The sequence below is a fragment of the Rutilus rutilus genome (assembly GCF_951802725.1).
Source record: "Rutilus rutilus genome assembly, chromosome: 22".
In the NCBI taxonomy this organism is placed as follows: Eukaryota; Metazoa; Chordata; class Actinopteri; order Cypriniformes; family Leuciscidae; genus Rutilus; species Rutilus rutilus.
Window position 1 is genome coordinate 2,745,275 of NC_140227.1, and position 16,650 is coordinate 2,761,924.

The 16,650-nt window shown below is 38.2% G+C and overlaps 1 protein-coding gene and 1 long non-coding RNA gene across 5 annotated transcripts in view; one reads left to right on the forward strand and one right to left on the reverse strand.

The window, feature by feature from the left end:
- Positions 1-381: 381 nt before the first annotated feature.
- Positions 382-5,253, reverse strand: LOC311282352. The gene is made up of 3 exons (XR_014625925.1): positions 4,584-5,253; positions 759-872; positions 382-487 (listed from the first exon to the last, which is right to left on the reverse strand). It is a non-coding gene; the product is annotated as an uncharacterized lncRNA (long non-coding RNA).
- Positions 5,254-9,148: 3,895 nt separating this feature from the next.
- The window catches only part of lrp1aa (low density lipoprotein receptor-related protein 1Aa), a 178,581-nt gene continuing 171,079 nt past the window's right edge, over positions 9,149-16,650 (forward strand). For all 4 annotated transcript variants that reach the window (XM_084394815.1, XM_084394816.1, XM_084394817.1 and 1 more), the window contains exon 1: positions 9,149-9,554. In XM_084394815.1, the coding sequence (XP_084250941.1) occupies positions 9,458-9,554 (97 nt within the window). In that variant the 5' untranslated portion in view covers positions 9,149-9,457. The remainder of the gene's footprint in view (positions 9,555-16,650) is intronic.

A 16,650-nucleotide genomic window follows, 5' to 3' on the forward strand; every position in this document is an offset into this window, starting at 1 on the left:
TAGAATAAACAAGAGGAGTAGCTAGCCGCACACTGATCCACTCCAGACTAGAAGTCTACAAAAGCATATTTTATTTTTCAAATTGCATCGTGCAAAGAAAGTGCAAAGTGCATGTGGATTAAAAACAGACTAGACACCAGCAAACGTTTCAGCACATTGCTATCTTCAGTGCTCATTTAGCAAACTACATTCAAGTCAGCAATTAAGGACAATCAGCTGAATGCAATTATCTCAATATCAATTGTCTCAAGTAGAATTACAAACAAGTATATGTTTCAAATGAACAGCTTCCAATGATAATACAGCATTATAGACATACAGAGAGAAAGAATGTGTTTTACAAAAAACAAGACAATTCAAGTTCTTCATTCATACCTTCAGGAAATAAAGATTTAAGTTCAAAGATCCAAAAAGCCTCCCTTTGCAATAATTTTCTATCTCTATCTCCACCTCTCCTGTGGGGTGGAATCCTCTCGATGTCCAGGAACTTCATGTCAGACAAAGAGTGGTTAGCAGACTTAAAATGGCGAGAAATTGAAGATGTATCATCCTGTCTCCTAATGGCACTTGTGTGTTCAATCATTCTTGTGCGTTCAATCATTCTTGTGCGTAATGCACGTGTAGTTTTGCCAACATATAGTTGTGGACATGGACAAATTATAATGTAAACAACATATGTACTCTTACAAGTAATCAGTTGTCTAATCTTATACGTTTTTAGTGTACGAGGATGTGTAAATGATTTACATTTGACATACTTAGTACAAGAAGAGCAATTGTGACATGGAGAATTCCCCTGGGCATCGACAAGTGTAGTTGGAGATGAGATGTGGGTGTCAGCATGGACAAGCTTGTCCCTCAAATTAGAGCTCCTGGAAGAGACAAAAAGTGGTTGTTCACTAAATACATTCATTAACTGGGGATCACCATCTCTTCTCTTAATGGTTCAAGGGCAAAAGATATATATGGGATGGACACAGCATTTATAAAAACCCATAAGGAGGCACTTATTCCATCTATTACGAAAATTATAAATTGGTCAATTAATGAAGGAGTGTTTCCCAGTTCCTGGAAAACTGCAATAATAACACCAGTATTTAAATCCGGTGATTATAGTGTCATCAGCAACTATCGACCGATAAGCATTCTTCCAGCAGTCTCTTCCAGCAGTCTCCAAAATTGCAGAAAAATTTATATCGGAACAGATTATAATGCATTTAAATGCAGGTTCCTTCCCATTACATCCGATGCAATTTGGATTTAGAAAATATCATTCTACGGAAACGGCTAATGTCTTTCTGTTGGAAAATATAAAGGCTAAACTGGAGAAGGGTGGGGTGGTCGGAGCTGTTTTTCTTGATTTAAAAAAAGCTTTTGATTTGGTTAATCATGGCGTTCTAATTAATAAGTTATCAAAATTTAATTTTTCATCAGATGTTATTAAATGGATAAAATCATATGTTACAGATAGAAAACAATGTGTTCGTGTGGATAATAACATAACTGATATTAATTTGGGTGTACCCCAAGGTTCCATTTTGGGTCCCCTGTTATTCAGTTTATATATCAATGATCTGCCTGAGGTCTGTCCACCTACTGTCACCTGCCAGATGTATGCTGATGACACTGTCATATATCTACATGCTACAAACAAGAGGCAAGCTGCAGAAGAGCTATCAGCTGCAATGATCAATATTTCCAATTGGTTAGCAAATTCGTGTCTTCAACCTTAATACTGATAAAACAGTGTGTATGTTTTTTTACGAAATCTACAAATAGAGATCTACGTAGACCCAGATATCATAGGAGCAGGGAAAAGACTTCCAGTGGTCCAAGAGCTCAAATATTTGGGAATAATAATAGATTCACGTCTTTCATTTAAAACACAGGTGAAAAAGGTCATAAATAGAATCAAATTTAATTTGGCAAATTTCAGACACATTAGGAATAATTTAACTACAGAGGCCTCAAAGTTATACATTAATGCTATGATTTTATCACATATGAATTATTGTCTTACTAGTTGGACACAGACAGGTCGAACCATATTACGACCAATTGAAATACTTTATAAACCTTGAAAACGTTGGATAAAAAGTTAAATTCATATCACCATTGTAAAATTTTAATTAAATATGATCTGTTAAATTGGGAAAACATGATTAAGTTTGCTGATATCTTACTTGTATATAAAAAATTTCATGGTATGGCCCCCCCTCCGCTCAATAAATTCATCCAACAAAATATAAACGCATCCACTAGAGCGTCTACAAGAGGGCACTGTAAAATACCATGTAGAAAAAGTAGTTTTGGACAGTCAGCTTTCTCTTTTCGAGCAGCTCATACATGGAATACCGTACCCACAGAACTAAGGAACAACACATCTATTAAATCATTCTCCAAATCCATAAAACATTGGTTATTGTCAAATCAAATATGCTGCCATAATACAGAATAATATATTTGCATTCATTATTTTAATGGTGTCTCTGTGTGCATATATGTTGTTGATGTATTCAAATGTGTGTTTATACACTTTGATCTGTGTCTACTGTTTCCCGGTACTTTCCTGTAGCTCAAACAGTAGAGCGTTGGTGCTAGCAATGCCAAGGTCATGGGTTCGATTCCCAGGGAAAGCAAGAACTGACAAAAATGTAAAATGTGTATCTTGAATGCAATGTAAGTCGCTTTGGATAAAAGCGTCTGCCAAATGCATAAATGTACTGTGTATGATACTTGTTTTTGTTTTTTGTTTTTATTGTATTTATATGTATTTATTGTATTGTTGAAGTGTATTTATTGTTTTCTCTTAACCATCAACCTGCTAGGGACTGCAGATGAAAATTAGCCTGTATGGCTAAATCTGGCACATTTACATTTTGGACTTTGTCCTCATGTTGATTAATGTGCGTTGTCCCTTTTAAATATATAAATCAAATCAAATCACTTTGAATAATGTGCCAATGATTCTTGATAATGGTTTTAATATCATTACTCAGTGGACTAAATGTGGATTTAAAAATGCATGAAATATTCTTATTTCTTTTTTTCATAGTCAAATTTCTCTCCTCCTGTTTTTGTAGAATGGAAACCTTTTCAAATGCAGTATCAAGCCACTGGTTGGGATAGCCTCGTGATTTAAAGTCCATATACAAGCTCTGGGCTTTAGACTCAAAGTCTTCTCTCCCCGAACAAATGCGGTGAAGTCTCAAAACGTGGCTGTAAGGTAAACCTCGTTTTAGGGGCGTTGGATGAGCACTGCTAGCATGAAGGAGACTGTTCTTAGCTGTATCTTTTCTATAAAGAGAAGAGACTATTTTATTGTCCACAATTGATATGGAAGTGTCCAGAAAATTGACCTCGGTGAGTCCCACATGGTATGTAAATTGAATGGAGGGCCTAAGACAATTCATGTACAAAACAAATGTTTCAAAATCACGTGCAGAACCTTTATAAATGACAAAGCAATCATCAATGTATCTCTTAAACAAAATAATATTGTCCAAGAAAGGGTTATTGTTGAAAACATATTGGTCCTCTAGAAAACCCAAATATAAATTGGCATAGTCAGGAGCCATAGTGGCCCCCATGGCGGTGCCCTCAACCTACAAATAATATTGATTTTCAAATAGGAAATAGTTTTTAGTAAGTACCATTTCAGCCATTTCAGTGATAAATTTAGTCGGAAGACCCTCATCATCAATGCGTAAATCGAGAAAATGTTCTAAAGCCAGTAGGCCCTCATGATGTGGGATGTTAGTATACAATGAGGTCACATCCATGGTTGCTAATATAGCATCACAACAAACATTTTGCAGAGTTGCTAGACATTGCAGGAAATCAGCGGTATCTCTCAAATAACTAGGAAGGGAAGTGACTAAAGGTCTCAAAACAGGATCAACAAAATTTGAAAGAGGTTCAGTAAGACTATTATTTCCTGCTACTATAGGTCGTCCCGGTGGATTGACCAAACTCTTATGTACCTTGGGTAAGATGTAAAAGACCGGTCTAGTCGGAGAACGATTCAGCAGATATTGCTTCTCTTTATCAGAAATTAATTGATGGGCATGTTCTTCCTGAACAAATTTCTCGACATCACCTTGAAAACGAGTCGTGGGATCTGATGGCAAAACTCGGTAATAATTAGTATTATTGAGTTGACGAAGAGCCTCATTATTGTAGAGTGCTCGAGGCATAATCACCAAACCACCCCCTTTATCAGCAGGTTTGATGACAATGTCTTTATTCCTACACAATTCATCAAGAGCTTCTTTTTCAGAATGTGTCAAATTTGACTTATGGTTCCTAGATGATGTCTGTTCAAATAAATTAGTCACATCCCTTTCCACTAGCCTACAATAGGTTTCAATAGATGGATTAGACACAGGTGGATAAAAAGTACTTTTAGGCTTGAATTTCTCCCGACCATTGTAATTGTACACATTCAATTGATCAACTTTGTCATTTTTGTACCAACATTTCAATCTTAATGTCCGAAAAAACTTAAACAGTTCAATTTTGGTGACAAAAGGATCTGTGGCTTTAGTTGGAACAAAGCTTAGACCTTTGTTCAGAAGACTTACTTCATGTGGATGTAATTCTTGACCAGTGAGATTGAAGATCAGATTGTCTTTAGGCGAGTCCCCCTCTTCCGAACTGGTTGTTGAGTGACTCCTCTTACTCCCACGTCTCCCACGACGGGTAGTGGTGGTCTTCTGCGAAGTGGGTATTTGCGTGGCGTTCTTAGATGCTTTTCTATCTCGCTGGCATGGTCTAAAAAATCCACTTCACTATCACCACTGGATGCAGAAGTATGCCGTGCCTCATCTTCAAACCGTACCCTCCTTGGAGATCTTGAAAATGTGCTGTTGCGATTAAGCCAGGGATAAACTCTACTTTCTTTGTAATCTAAAGTGTCTCTGCGGAATTTATGGATCTTCTTCTGTTGTATAACTTGTTTGAATTCCACCAAAGAAGTGTCCAGTAATTCCAGTTGTTGGTTAAAATTAACTTCACTATGAGATGCTATAATTGAGGCTTTGGTTTCTTCAATTTCTTCTCTCACCTTCTTTAGTTCCTTCGGTGTGAACTCAACAACAAGAAGAGTGAGGTCCAGTGAAGCCTTGTTCATGATCTCACACCATTTCTTGCAAAACTCAGGATCTCCACCACCAATAGTGGGTGCCTTTTGTATTCTGAGACCTCTGGGAATTCTGCTTGCTCTCCAGTATTTACTTAGAGTTGAACCATGTAGGGTGTACCGGATCTCTTTCTCCAAAAGGATACTTGTATACTTGTTTGTTATTCTACTTGAATCTACTTGTAATTCTACTTGTAATTCTACTTGAGACAACTGATATTGAGATAATTGCATTCAGCTGATTGTCCTTAATTGCTGACTTGCTTTAAAAGGGTGAATGTTGTTTGCTAAATGAGCACTGAAGATAGCAATGTGCTGAAACGTTTGCTGGTGTCTAGTCTGTTTTTAATCCACATGCACTTTGCACTTTCTTTGCACGATGCAATTTGAAAATTAAAATATGCTTTTGTAGACTTCTAGTCTGGAGTGGATCAGTGTGCGGCTAGCTACTCCTCTTGTTTATTCTATATGCCATTGGCTCTACGCACCTGAAGTACAAGGACCTGCAGTACCAGAACTTTTTTTCTGGCTACATATTTTTTCCACTACTTTCTCAATTACAATTAAGTACAAATTAATTGTTTTCGGCTGTGTTGTAAGCACTAAAACAGTCCAGCTATATAGTCAAACTCCTTTTTATGTTAAAATAATGAAGATTTCTGTGCTCCTGCCTGGTCACCACTATGAAAAAATCCTGGCTCCGCCACTGTTCGGTTGGACTATGTGCCAATATGTAGTTCATGCAGTGATATTTGTATATATATATATACCACGTATTATATGTCAGACCTATAGGTGACCGTTTGACCTGAGGTGGTCAAAGAGTTGAGTAGGGAACCTGATTTTATGCTAGGTGACCTATGTCCATCTCCCTAAGGAAGTCCTTCTACACCTGCAGAACCAACAGGTGTGTGTGTAGGGTTTGGACGGAAGAATCCTTGATTTCCACGAGGGGGTCGACAATGTGGAGAGTGTCTCTTATATCCCGGGATCTCAGTTTGAGGTGTTATACGTGGCTTGAGCATGAAACTGGGGCACTTATCACACTTATCATGCGTGTCTTTGCTTGTAATAATACAAAGACTCACAACTACTTGATGTGAACCACTGAATATGAAGAGAATAAAACTCTTCTGAAGAGAACGAATATTCTTCCTGAAGAAGGAGTCCTGGAGAATCGGGCTCATGGACTGCGGAAACATAGCACATGTATTGTGCACAAATGAATGCAGAACTACAGAAAGGTCATAGTGTGCTACATTTCTTTTTTTCAATGATGTGCTACAAAAGATTTCTAATGGCTTAATGATTATGGGTATTATGTAATCTTAGACTTATGCACTCTCAAAAAAGAAAGGTACAAAAGCCTTCAAAGAACAAATTTGCCCCTTTAAAAGTACATTAGAAACCTGCATTGAAAAACCTTTCACATCATTTTGTAATACCTTTTATGATTATGGTTAATATTACTGTTTTTCCTGTTTACATAAAGGTACTAAGCTTATCTGCTCTGTTTTTGCATCTTTAAAAAAGAGAAGACAAAAAAAAAAAAAAAGTTAATTAGAACTTTTTATCTGATTGAGATTTTGCTGTCACTCCTAATGGAAGCCCATAACGGAAGCCCTAATGGATACCTTCCTCTTATCTGAAAAGTGTTTCACTCAAATAAACCATTAAAAACTTTCACATTCATTGGAATTCACAACACATGATTTCTTGGTGCGATTACTTTTTTATGATGTTTTTTCTATATTGATGCACTCTGGAGAAAAAACAAACAAACATAAAAATTCTATTTTGTTATTCTGTTCCATTTGTTCCAGTTTTGCCTTCTCCGTTACTGATTATCTCCTCGTTTCTTTCTATAGTTACGTATAATTATCACCAGTCAGGTCATTATGTTTGTCTTTACATTTAAACTCCGGTTCTGTTCACTCCATTGTTGGTTCTCATCTCAGTATATATGGTTTGCATTTTCCTTCGTGTTATAGATATCTCCTAAATCTTTGTTGTTCTAAATAAAGACTTTGTTTATGCACTCTGTCGTCATGCGCACCATTCGTTACAACAGCAAGCCATTGCAAGGAATAGTTTACACACAGACTTATCAAAAAAAATGTTATGCCAAAGCACAGCCCAAAGATTTAAAGAATGTTATTTACCTGTGGCTGATCACATGTGATATTAATTGTTAGGCCTATGGTCTAAATATTAAAATATCTAGTTGCTGACTGAAACTAAAATGTAATGAAAGTTAAATATATTATTCTGTTTCTTGTTGGAAGCTTAAGCATTTTGGATTATAAATATCCTGAATTAGGCCAGTCTTTACCACCGTCACATTATGTGGTAAAATATGCACTTTAGGAGAAAAAAAAAAAACGCCTACTGGTGACACTGTCTGTTAACAGACATTTCTTTTTACCCGTGTAATTCAAAATACAAGTAATACACCTGTGAAAAAAATCTATACCTACAGAAAATTCCTGTTAACTCATTGCATTACACCCTATTTTTATGGACTTTCCTTACAGTGTGGATAAGAATATTTTCTCTATTGTCAGTGTCTGAATTATACAGTATTTTGTGTTCTTTATCTTCAGTTAGTGTGTTAGACTGAAAGTTGTTATTCACTTGCGTCAGTTGGTCACAGTGAGAATCTTGGATAAACTCATTTAGTTACACAACAGGATTTGAGCTGAGCTCTGGCAGCATTGTTAGCAGTTCTGCCCTCATGGAGAAAGGGAATAATTGCCGTAAATGTGGCCAGCTAAGTGTTTCCTTTTTGTTTGGAAGTCAGTCAGAATCTTTTCTATTTGTGAGCCTTGAGCAGAAGAAAGGCTGTTTCTCAACCCATGCACATGTTTATCCCTGTGTTTATTTGTGTCTTACTGTACCCTTGGTTTTAGTTTAGGTTTAGATGTAACACACACACACACACACACACACACACTGGGAGAAACATTAAACAGCTCAGATTTGCCTCACATTTTGTTTTCATAATGAAAGAATTTGTTGTTTATGTGTTAACTATTATTTAAATCCCTGAATAACTGATCAGAGCATGAACTAAACACACAGTATATGAGAATGAACTGTATGGCTACAGTAAGAGGATGCTAGAATCCTCATATTGCTTCAGTGTTTTGCAATGCAAACATCTCCCTAATTTAACTAAATACTATACCCAGTTCAATATAACTTCATGGGTCGTTCATGTCTCCACATTAGATGTAATGACGTCGTTAAAACTCTCAAAGTGGTCAGGTTCGCAATAATAAATCTTTAAGGCAGTTAATGCATTGTAGGTGTCGTATTTCTCGGCGTCGACTCAACGCATGCGTTGCTGATTGGATGATACACTTTGTCTACATTACATCAGCCAATCACGAAGCTCCGCGGTTCTCCATCGCTTTACACGGGGATGGAGCTCTCCTCCTGACGTCACACATGGCTCATGTTGGGAAGTCCGACTCATTCGCGCGAATCGGTTCTTTCGAACAGGTTATTTCATTTGACCAGTTCATCAGTTCTTTTACGTCCTCACGTGTTCCCAGGCGTCCCGTGACATTTTACATGCTTAATACATGTTAACAAATATATCTCAAGCTTCAAGAGTCATGTCACTTACCATTTATTGGCTCATTTTGTGTCAGACCTTAATATGTATTACTGTAATTTTATTACAGTAGCTACAATCAGTCACATTAAATGCAATAAAGAAATACATTTAATCTGCATTAATACACGAAATAACACAAAGATCTGGACAACGCGAATGTATAGCCACACACACGCACACACACACACACACACACGCACATGAATATATAATGTAGCAAATATTTGTCTACAGTCTCAAATACCAGACAAGTCGGATGTCTTGAACCAACTGATGTCCGACTCGCAACTCGCGGTTCATGGAAAAGTGAACCGGTTCAGGAGTCGAACATCACTAGTTCAGGATTGGACCACACATTTCGCCCAATCTGCGTTACCAGCAGCAACAGAGTGAATCGGGCTCACATTCAGACTGTGAGGTGTCATTGGCACACACCGGAGCGCTGGCTGTCATCCTCAACAAAGGAATGCTCTGAACGCACTGTCTCCATGGTGATGCCGAGTATCAGACATATATCATCCATAGGTTGTGCCATGCATTCAAGGAATACGTGAATCGTGTGTGCCAGAAGAAGCCTTTTGCGCCAGTGTGCGCATTTGGAGAGGCGCATCAGCCGTGATCAGACTGCAGCTTCTCTGGATCATCGGACGTTGCTTTTGCATTTTATTTGCTATTTTGTTCTTCTGTGAAATATAATGTTGCGCTTCGCGGCTGGCAGGCTGCTGGTCGGATTGTTCTTTTTGGGGGTTTTACACAGTTTGGATGTGGTGCTTCCTGCGAGGGCAATAGATGGTGAGTGGATGAGGATGTCTTTTCATTTGGTACATGTATCATCACACAACACCCACAATTCAGCAACTGTTGCCATGCATTTATCCGTCAAATCAAGACGGCCATCCTTTGATGCGTTGATGCACAGTTTCCTTTGCTATATCTTAGCCGAATATAAAATGCCACCACGTAGAGATAAAGGACCGTTATGTGTAATGTCCTATAATGCATTAGATAACGGTTTACCTTGAAGTAGCAGTGCGTGCATCACATAACCAGCCCAGGAGTGCAGATGCATTGATAATCTGTGGATGAACCATCACAGCGCACATGCCCAGAATACAACACGACACATGCAACTTTTACACATCAGCTTTGCGTGTTGCACCAAACAACATGTTAGAGATGCGAATAGGATTGGATTGCAGTTGGATTGTTGTGAGTTTTGTAGAGGTCCAGTCCTCCTTGAATGAAGGAGATTGTTAGTTCAGTGGTGTTGAATCAGAACACCTCTCATGAGTAGGCTGTGTGCATCCGCAGTCCAGCAGGCCCTTTCCATCAATAAACTATACATGTGTTTGGAAAGGAAAGGAAGGTTGGTGAACTCTGGACTGAAATGCATGATGGATTGTTTGAATGCATGCAGTCTGTATTGAAACTCTAAAGCTGAAGTGCATTGAGCAATCACATGAGCTTCAAGCCCTCAGCTTTGTGATCTGGACAGGAATAATCTAGAATTCACTGAATCACACTGTCATCTTGTCAAGGTGTATTCAGTGCTGTAGATGCTGGACTGAAGTCAACACACTGTATTGTATAATGTGTGTGCAACAAGTGATCCAATAAGTAAACTGCTTTGTGTGCAAGTACATCCATAACTCTAGAAACAACTACACACTTGTTTACGTAGCTCTGCAAACGAGGACGTAGCACAGACTTCTTTGTTTTATATAAAGCTCCGGATAATTACTACAGACTGTCCCTGAAACAAAAGGAATACTCTTTTTAACAATTTAAAAAATAACACACTTTATAATTTTTTTTGACATTGAGGACGTATTAAGTCTCTTCACACACATACTAACCTACATATGGTTGATTACATGGCCTTGTCATTAAGAATGGAGTAATAGCATTTTATTTCTTTGCGTAAGCCTAAAACATTCACAATTCTGTTTTATTTCCATGTTTCTCACAGGCTGCAGTGTTCAGTTTAAATTGCTATGATAATAACCCATCATTTTCTCACAATGGCTTTTACCGCAGTATAGAATATGCATTCTGAGTGAGCTGAAAGACTTGATGTTCGCTGAGCTCATCAATGGTGTTAATTAAGGGGCCTCTATCAGAGAACCACACAGAAGCTTGCTGTTTTCTCCTGGGTCTTTTGAGGTGACACTCACTGCCGAATCCCTCTTAAAGCAACCTCTTTATATAAAACCAGGAATTGCTTGAGTCCTCTGAAAAGTGCAACACTGTGACTCTGTAAGACTGTCTAAACATCCCGAAAGCTCTTCAACACCAACATTGGCTCAACCGTGAGTTTGGGGCCGGACCATCTGTGTGAGTCTTAGCAGATGGGGACCTTTTTGAAAACAGTTATTTTTTGCAGTTACACTTGGTGACAGATATTGCACATAATTGGTCATTTCAACAATTTAGTGTACAGTGCAGTTGCTCTTATTAAAATTGCTTTATGTATATTTTGCAATTATATAGGCCATGCTCTCAGGTCCACCAGAAAGTTTATCCTGACCAATGTGACTTTATAGTGCTTGTATTTTGTTGTAAATAAGAAGAGACTAAAGGGACAGTTCACCCAAAAATGACAGTTCTGATGATAACTATAATGATAACTATATTGGCATCCACACTAATGGACGATAACTTTGTGTGAGCGCTGCAGTTTCGTCGTCTGCCTCTTTAAATGCTCAAGCCTTTTAAAGTCGGATGGATTCTTCGACCCCCTGTGGAGAAAATCAAGTTTTTGATGTTGTTTATACAGGTATGTCTGTTTTTAACATGCTTCAAGACTAACCACGCTTCTGACGTCACAAACTACCTTGGAACCAATCAGGTCAACGTGTGGGCGGGCTTTAGCATATCGTTAACTGAAGTTTCAAGAGAAGCCAGGTTATCCCAGTATATTTTTGTGTTGATATAAAATCGGGTACATTTAGCAATATAGCTGGTGAATTATGTATATATCACGATGTTATGATGAACTATATGTTTTTCTCCACTGACGTCCTGAGTTGTTCAAAGCATTTCTAAGGATACTGATTGGACATTAGCATCACATTATTAGCTGTTTTACAACGTAGTCAAGCAATTTTAAAAGGCTAATCGTATTAATTACCGTTATGTGTCCGACACTGTAGAGAGCGATACATAAAACGCATTACTATTCTGATACATTGACTTGTAGACGAGCCTTCCACTTCTTCTGAATCAGTTCTGTTCATATATGGCTGAATTAAACCAGTATTTCCACTTGTCATCATGTAGTGTTTACTACAGTAAAGTTGAGAGAGTTGATTAGGTATTCTGAGCTTGTGTGATTGAGTGGAGGCGGAGACTAATTTGCATATTCATGTATCCACGTATACTAAATGAAGCAAGAGTTGCATTCAAGCTATTTTAAGGCATGAAGAAATTGTTTTCACAGGTAAAATCTTTTAATATGTCATGATGAATTTTAAGGGATAAAATTATTGACTTTAATCTTTTTTTTTTTTTTTGTCGATTGTTTTTATCAACTGGAAAAAACTTGGAGATTCCAATGATATCGTTCTTCTGTGTCATTATCATTGTGGATTCTTGGTGGATGTCGTTGATGTGAACTGGCCTTTACTCGCCCTCCTGTAGATCCAACCTTGAATGGCTTTTTGTATTATAATTACAATGAATGGCAACTAAAACCTTAAAAGTGGTCCATACGACCCATGTCCTGTATTCCAAATCTTCGGATGCCATTTGTGTGAGAAAACGACCAAGTGAGTAGATAAAGACACAATTTTCACTGTTGTGCTTGGGTTGAACAAACTTCCTCTTGAGTCCATTGAGCCAGTATTGTGTGCAACCGATGTCTTTATATTTCCTGACAGGTAACCTGCCCCCTGAGGGTTTGATATTTCAAGAGTTTGAACTGATGGGGAACTCTTAAGGAGAGCTGAAGAGATAAGAGATATGAACTGTATATAGCACAGGAAAGACAGAGAGAGGAGGAAATAAACAGTTGAGACGGACGAGCGTGTTCCCCACCCCCAACCTCACGTCTCCTTCACTCAACTGTGAAACACATCTGGATCGGGAAAGGTCATTTGTTTGGAAGTATGCATGAGGAGAGGGTGGAAAGGAGGGTGGATATTCTCTCAATTTGTTTTGAACAAGATGTTTGGTGGAGAAACTTGCGTCAGCTTTCCCAGAAATTAGAAATATCAAAGACAGAAAGGAAGTAACATGGATTGGAGAGGAGTGTATTTTAGGAAGTTGAGCTGAAGTAAGATGACAGGAGAAAGACTGAGCTGCTCTTCCCCCTCTTTTATCCATCCGCCCCCTTGGCTATGTGGATAATGTTGCATGATGTGCTTGTGCTTTAATGATCTTAACTAGGTAATTTGTTTGGGTTTGTGATTAGGCTGCCTTGTTTGTTCTAAAGGTTTAAAGCTTGTCCAAAAATGGGAAATCTGTCATCACTTACTCAATTTGTATGACTGTTTTGTGTAAACTTAAAAGGAGAAATTTAAAGAATGTTTGCTTTGATCTTTTTCATACAACAACAGCAGCAGCAGTGACCAAGGGCTGTCAAACTCCAAAAATGACAAAAAGCACTACGAAATCATCAGAAACAAAAATTTTTTGATGGGTTCCCATGTACTTGTGCATGAAAGCTACAGCGGATGGTGAGAGCTGCACAAACATTCTTTAATCTATCTTCTTTTGTGTTCCTCTGATAAAATAAAAAGTCATACAAGGTTGGAACAACATGAGGGTGAGTAAATGATGATGAACTTTCTTTTTTTTGGCCCCGATATACTCTTTTTGGCGTATTTCAAACTTCGTTTTACCCCTACACGAAGAATTAAATGAGCAGCGATATACTGTTAGCGAACTGCATGCTTTCCTTTTAATAACAAAATAAACATGCAAAATGAGAAAACAGCATTTTTAAATAAAGCACAGAAAAGGCATCTGATCATAGCAACCTTGGATTTGCATGAGCTCTGCAATTCGGCTCTCTAGTAAAGCAACGTCATGTTTATTTATAGAACTTTATACAATAGATTGCTTAAAATCAAGCAGCTTTACTGTATTTAACATGAAAAACAATTGTCAGTGTCTCGTTTCACATACAACTTCTTTTTCTTCTATAAAGCAGCTCTTCAGTGTGTTCATGTCCTGAATAGGAGAGATGAACCGGAAAAAAAGATTTCCAGGTGAAAGAAGGCGGAGCCTATGCGCACACCAACCTATTACGTAATTGCCACGGATCAATGGTAGTACAAAGGTGTTTACTAGCCTTTGCAAACTTTTCTGGAAAGTTCGCTTTGGCATGCTGTTTCGAACTCCCAAAATGAACTTCGTTTTGGCCTGATTTTGTTCAAAATGATGTCACAGCAGTTCTTTCTTCGATTTCGCTTTAAGTATACAGAGGCCTTAATCTTGTCCCCTAGCTTTGGCCAAGCCAGTGTTTAGCTGCCTAGCCAGTTCGTCTCCCTGTCAGACCAGTTGAAAAATGCCCCAAATCTCTTTAAACCAGCCAACAGACCAGCCCGATTAGTCTGGGAGACCAACTAAGAGCAGCAAACCAGTTTAAACTGGTTTAAGATGTTTTTATTCCTTAAAAAATGAGCAAGGCACTCTACACTTGAGAAGTTCTGTGATGACCATCTCAGCCCATAGACAGTGTTTGCCATCTTTAACGTGTTAGTGAGGGTGAAGACTGTTTTACCAGTGTTCATGACAACAGAGCTGTTCTTGGAGCTCGCAGGGCTGGAAACATTGAGCTCACAGGGCCATAGCTGTCACATTACTCAGACGCTCGCTCGGCCGCCAGCAGGCTCAGATGGAGGAAAACAGCGCTGAAGAAAGAGCCGAGGGAACGTAGACAATGAAGAGTTTGAGAATCGGATTTGTTGGTGCAGGGACAGTGCTTTTACATGCACGTTCTTAACCCGATTATTCAGTGTGGTCATGTAAATGCATGAACCGTTTTTCCTTTATTGGAGTAAAGTAAAAAATGGCTTAATCATATAAACCAATTGACACAGCGAGATGTTTGCCCATCATGGCATGTTTAGAGCACCTTCACCTGTGTTCTGTCAGCTTATTGAAGTGTCTGGCTATGTGACAGGAAAATGTCCTTAAAGGGATACTCCACTTTTTTTGGAAATAGGCTCATTTTACAACTCCCCCAGAGTTAAACAGTTTTACCGTTTTCGAATCCATTCAGCCGAACTCCGGGTCTGGCGGTACCACTTTTAGCATAGCTTAGCATAGATCATTGAATCGCACAAGACCATTAGCATCTCTCTCAAAAAAATTTTTCCATATTTTTCCTATTTAAGGAAAAGTTTTTGATTTGACGCAGCACCTGAAAATAGTCCCCAGCTCGGTAGACTATAGGGTCGACTATTTTCAGGCGCTGCGTCATATCATTACGCCTGCTGCACTCATGGTACGGCAGCAAAGTTTCTTGATTATTACGCAGGAATGAGAGCATAGTTCCTAGCCATATCAGCCTAGAAAATCGCAACTTTTCATTTTCCGTCGGTCTTAGTACACGATGTAACTACAGAAGAGTCAAGTTTTAAATAGGAGAAATATCGAAACTCTTTGGTCATTTTTTCGAGAAAGATGCTAATGGTCTTGTCCGATTCAATGATCTATGCTAAGCTATGCTAAAAGTGGTACCGCCAGACCCGGAGATCGGCTGAATGGATTCGAAAACGGTAAAACTCAACTGTTTAACTCTGGGGGAGTTGTATAATGAGCCTATTTCCAAAAAAAGTGGAGTATCCCTTTGAAGTGCAGTCACATTAGAGAAATTTTGTGAGCAAAAAAAGTCCATTGCCAATAGCGTAGCAATGTACAAGACACTTTCGATCCAAGCAGCTCTCTGTTTTCTCCCTCATGTGAAACTCCCAAATGTGCAAATTCCTATTGAGTTGACTGGCAGAGGAACAGTGAATGCCATTGATGCCATTCAATATCATTGATCCCAATCATCCCGCCCCCCCTTCACTGTAGACATTGTTGGTAGACATACTGTATTGTAAATGCAGATTACTTGCTTTGCCAGGATATGTAAACCGGGTTAATTCAATTAGCTGATTTATCTGTGTTATTAGTGTATTTGTGTGCATGTAAACGTGCTCAGTGAAAGAATTTCCTGAGGTTAGAGGAAAGGCCGCTTCCTTTCTCAAAACGAGACACAAGCCTTCTGTTGGGTCGTTGTGGGGGGTATTGATTCCTCAAAGTACCTCTGATTGGAAAGAGCAAACACACAGCAGTTGCTTTGGTAACATCCAGTTTACAAATGCTGGTTGTTCTTACCCTGTTGATTGTGGTGGATCTCTTAGTGGAAATTTGTTCATTTTTCACCTAATTGAAATGGTAAGTTGAAAAAAAAAATGAAGCAATCTTTGATTTCTCTAAGGTTTAAAGTGTTTGTGTGAAGTCTGCTGCCAGTGAATAGTTGTCATCCTTGACTAGACTAGACTGTTGTCTAAATGTGTTTGAGACGGCCTTTATATACAGTACCTCACTAAATAAGTCTCAGACTCTACAGTGTTTATACAGTGGATATTAAGTTTGGTAAACGTTTATAAAGTTTTAAAACTGAAAACCCTGACCTGTTATGGATGCACAATTTTCTTTTCACAAATAGTAAATTATATAAGAGACTTGAACAAATCAGTAGCATACAACAACCGTCTAACTAAGAAATCTGGCACTTTCAAATGACTTTTCCCTTTATATAGTGGAACATTAACAATAAGTTTATCAAGACTTAGGTTTATTAAGTTTATTAAGTTTATTAAGATTTAAGGAGTTTGAACTTAGTGCTTTCAAGATGAATGGGAAAGTTAACAGATATAATATTAGATAAAAC